The following is a 3,811-nucleotide window of genomic DNA, read 5'->3' as shown; positions in this document are numbered from 1 at the left end:
GCTATAACCGCGAAAATCGAAGTTCGTAAATTGCGGGCATTTTTCAAATTCAAATTACATCTTAATGAGAGTATAAGAGAAAGATCCCCTCAATTTGCGAATTTCGGTTTTCGCGGTAGGCCGCCTGACTTCGGGATTTAACCGCAAAAGAAAAAGTTAAGTAAAAGAGAAAGTAAGTAAGTAAGTAAATTTTCTTTATTGCACCAACAATTATACATTAATAGAGAAAGATCAGACATCAGGCCTAGTGTGGATGTAATTGGCCCATAATTCGTAATTAATCATACTTTGTATCAGGTCTTTTGGCGCAGTAATAACTGAACAACAGAGGGCCTACCGCGCAAAACCGAAAATCGTAATTTCTTTATCCACCTCTCTGTCGCTCATAGGGTTGGCCCTATGATCCGTGTGGATGGAATTTCTTACATTCACACTTCCCGATATCGGGCCTGATATTAATTTTCCGTTTCGTGGAATATCAGCACATCGTTAACAATAAATTGAAACGATATCGGGAAGTGTAGATGTTATTGGCGCTTTAGCGGTATATGTAGTCTGTGGTATGCTGACATGACAGTGACAGTTGTCATAGTTGACAGTGTCAACTTGACACTGACACTACAACCCGAGCGCGTGTTCTCTTGCTCTGAATGTTTACGATATTTACAAATTAGTATAAAATAACACTTTTTTCTTAAAAAATGGTAGACTGTCCAACACCAAAAAAACGACGTAAAGGCAACGTTAATAGCCAACGTAAGTAGTCACAGGCTGTATGAATTTGTTAAGAAATTTGTAAATGTTCTAAAATTATTTTTCGAACCTTTCAGAGCAAGATGCTTTAAGAAAAGAAACTCAAAATGGAACCGTTGACTCCGCCGTAGACGTAAATGAGAACAAACGGGCCCGTCCAAAGCATATGCCTAAGTTTAGGCTAAAAACCTCAGGTGAGACCTCTTCGTTGTCTACTCCTAGTAGCGAAAGAATCCCGTTGACCCTGACTGATATACAGTACGTATTACTGCACTCATTGCTGGGGAATCTAAACTTAGCGCAACCACCCCGGTGGTATGTGCTTGACAAATGCAATAATATCAAACAAACTACATGTCTCATCCTGGAAGGCATTTCTATACAGCATTGGGATAAATTACAAGATAAATTCCCTAAAACTAAAAAAATCTTTGAAGATTATGTGGAAGTCTTAACACCTTCGGTGTATGGAGGCTCTCTGGTGCAAGAACTAGCATTAGTTCCTATATCAGAAAATGAAAAAGAAATTCTGATTCAAAAGTATGGAAGTATGAACTTGGCTCTAGAAGCAAGAAAAGACTTGATGATCATGATGAGGGCAGTGTTTCCCATCACAGGGGAAGTCAATGAGCCACTTGAAATCAGTTCAGAAGATAAATTCCCAAGAACACAACTAATGCTATCAGCATGGCAACTGATAGAGGAATCTTACCCAGTCCCTTTAAAAGGCAAGCTGGAGAGTGCTTACTCAGATTATGTCATGACAAAAGATCAATATATGCCAGTTACAGATAAATCACCCATGTTTGGTCTAGATTGTGAAATGTGCATTACCAATGCAGGCTCTGAGCTGACTCGAGTGTCCTTGGTCGATGAAAAGCACAATATGATCTATGATACTCTTGTAAAGCCATATAATGATATTACAGACTATTTAACAAGATACTCTGGGATAACAAAGAGCCTATTAAGTGATGTTACCAAGCGGCTGGAAGATGTCCAAAAGGACATCAGAGAACTGTTGCCGGCAGACGCAATATTAGTAGGACAGTCTTTAAACTTAGATTTACATGCTTTGAGGATGATGCATCCGTATGTAATAGACACTAGTGTAATCTTTAATTTTACTGGAGAAAGAACGCGCAAACCGAAGCTCAAAGCATTAGCGAGAGAATTTTTGAAACTAGATATCCAAACAGGTAAGAATGGGCATTGTTCTGTAGAAGACTCACTGGCATCACTCAAACTAGTGCAGCTTAAACTTAGTAAAAGCATAGAATTTGGAGATGCTGTGCATACCAACAGGGAAAAATACAAAGAGAATTTTAAATTGGCAATTGCAAAAGAATATGCTTTATCAATATTCAACCATATGATAGAACAAAAGAAAACTTCTTTAGTTGTTGGCTGTGACAACATAACAGGTGATTATTACACATATCTGATGCAAGCTAAGGAAAGTTTCAGTTCTCAATTTAAAAAAGTTAAACCAAAAAGGGTCAAACTGAAAACTGTTGATGGGGTTGACGAAGTGATTTCATCATTAGCAGAATCTGTAAAGGAATATAACTTTTCTATGGCGCATTTGAAACTAGACATAGATAGTGAAAATGAGAGTAAACAAATAGAGCAAATAGATAACTGGATACAAACCGTGTGGAGCAGTCTGCCACATGCTGCACTATGTGCCGTTGTGTTTGGTGGAACCACTGATGATAATGGACTGGCTATGATAAAGATCAAAAGTAGTTTGTAGCTTTCCTAATATGGTAGTTAGATTAAGCCTAATGAACACATTTGATTTTTATATCAATGAAACATGTATTTATGTACCAAAATACGATATTTGGTATTAAAACATTTGAAGCAATTCATTCTTTAAAATTCTCTTCTAGTATATATACCTTTTATGGACACATTGCTTTAAGGAGCTAATTTTAGAGTTTATTTCTTCTTCTACTGAGTGAGAGAAAGAGAGATTCTTTATTTGTGAAAACACAGGTACAATTTTTGGTCTGGTCTTATACATAGGTATAGGTTACGTAGTCTCACTATGCTCTGCCGAAAGTAGCATACAAATATATGTTTTTTACTAGTATATATGCAACACTTTTACAGTACATTTTTTTTTCTCAAAATGTACAATGTGTAAATAAAAAATTTGTCAGTAGGCGGGTCCACACAGAACTCTGTGTGGCTCTGTGTGGACCCACCTATTAAAACATAGTCAAACAAATATAACATGACAACTTCTAACAACTGGAGGTCCATAATTTTTTTTCCCAAAATAGGTATGTAATTTTTATGTGCTTGTTTTCTGCCTGGATGGTTTTCGGGCTTGATATTTAATTACATTAGTAATAGTAATAAATTCATAAAATGTTTATTAAATTGTCTATTTCTAGATGGCGCTGTTTCGTACACCAGTAGTAAAAATCCTAAATCGCGCAACTAAGATTTTGCTTATGACAATGGCCCTTCATTTTTCAACGGCTAGTCAGAATAATAAGAAAAAAATGGGAAAATATATTATTATAAAAAACATTTATTGTTGACCCGCGGTTGATGATACATGATAGGGAAAAACACGTTCAATAGCTTTTTCTTGTCAGTCGGAAATCAAACGTTACCCTCGACGAGTAGACCAGTAATATCGACAACTAAAAATCAATGTACTTACGACCAGTATCAGAACTCGAAGTTAAAAATATAATAAAAAACAAACGAAGCTATGGATACGATGAAATGCCACCTTATTTAATTAGACAATTGGCAGATATACTGTCAGGACTCTTAGCGCTACTAATTACTTAATCAATCCTTCGCGGAAGGTATTGTTCCGGACGCGTTAAAAATATCAGTAATAAAACCCGTCAAAAAAAGGGTAATAAAAGCGACTGCGATAATTATTGATCAATAGCGCTCTTATCGACCTTTTTAAAAATATTTGAAACCGCGATGTCGAGGCGACTCTGCTCCTTTTGCGAAAAATTTGGCATCTTTATCGATGCCCAATACGGCTTCCGAGAGAAGAGATCCACAACCCTAGCAGTGTAGA

At 36.5% G+C, this 3,811-nt stretch overlaps 1 protein-coding gene across 1 annotated transcript; it reads left to right on the top strand.

Moving 5' to 3' along the window:
• The first annotated feature begins 528 nt into the window (after positions 1-528).
• Positions 529-2,623, top strand: LOC133523562 (RNA exonuclease 5). Its single transcript, XM_061859216.1, has 2 exons — positions 529-756; positions 831-2,623. The coding sequence occupies exons 1-2, from the start codon at positions 702-704 to the stop codon at positions 2,507-2,509; spliced, it is 1,734 nt and encodes a 577-aa protein (XP_061715200.1). The 5' UTR covers positions 529-701; the 3' UTR covers positions 2,510-2,623.
• The last annotated feature ends 1,188 nt before the right edge of the window (positions 2,624-3,811 follow it).

This window comes from Cydia pomonella, chromosome 12, assembly GCF_033807575.1.
Source record: "Cydia pomonella isolate Wapato2018A chromosome 12, ilCydPomo1, whole genome shotgun sequence".
NCBI lineage: Eukaryota > Metazoa > Arthropoda > Insecta > Lepidoptera > Tortricidae > Cydia > Cydia pomonella.
The sequence above is the reverse complement of the archived record's forward strand: the minus strand, read 5'-3'. Positions and strand labels throughout refer to the sequence as shown.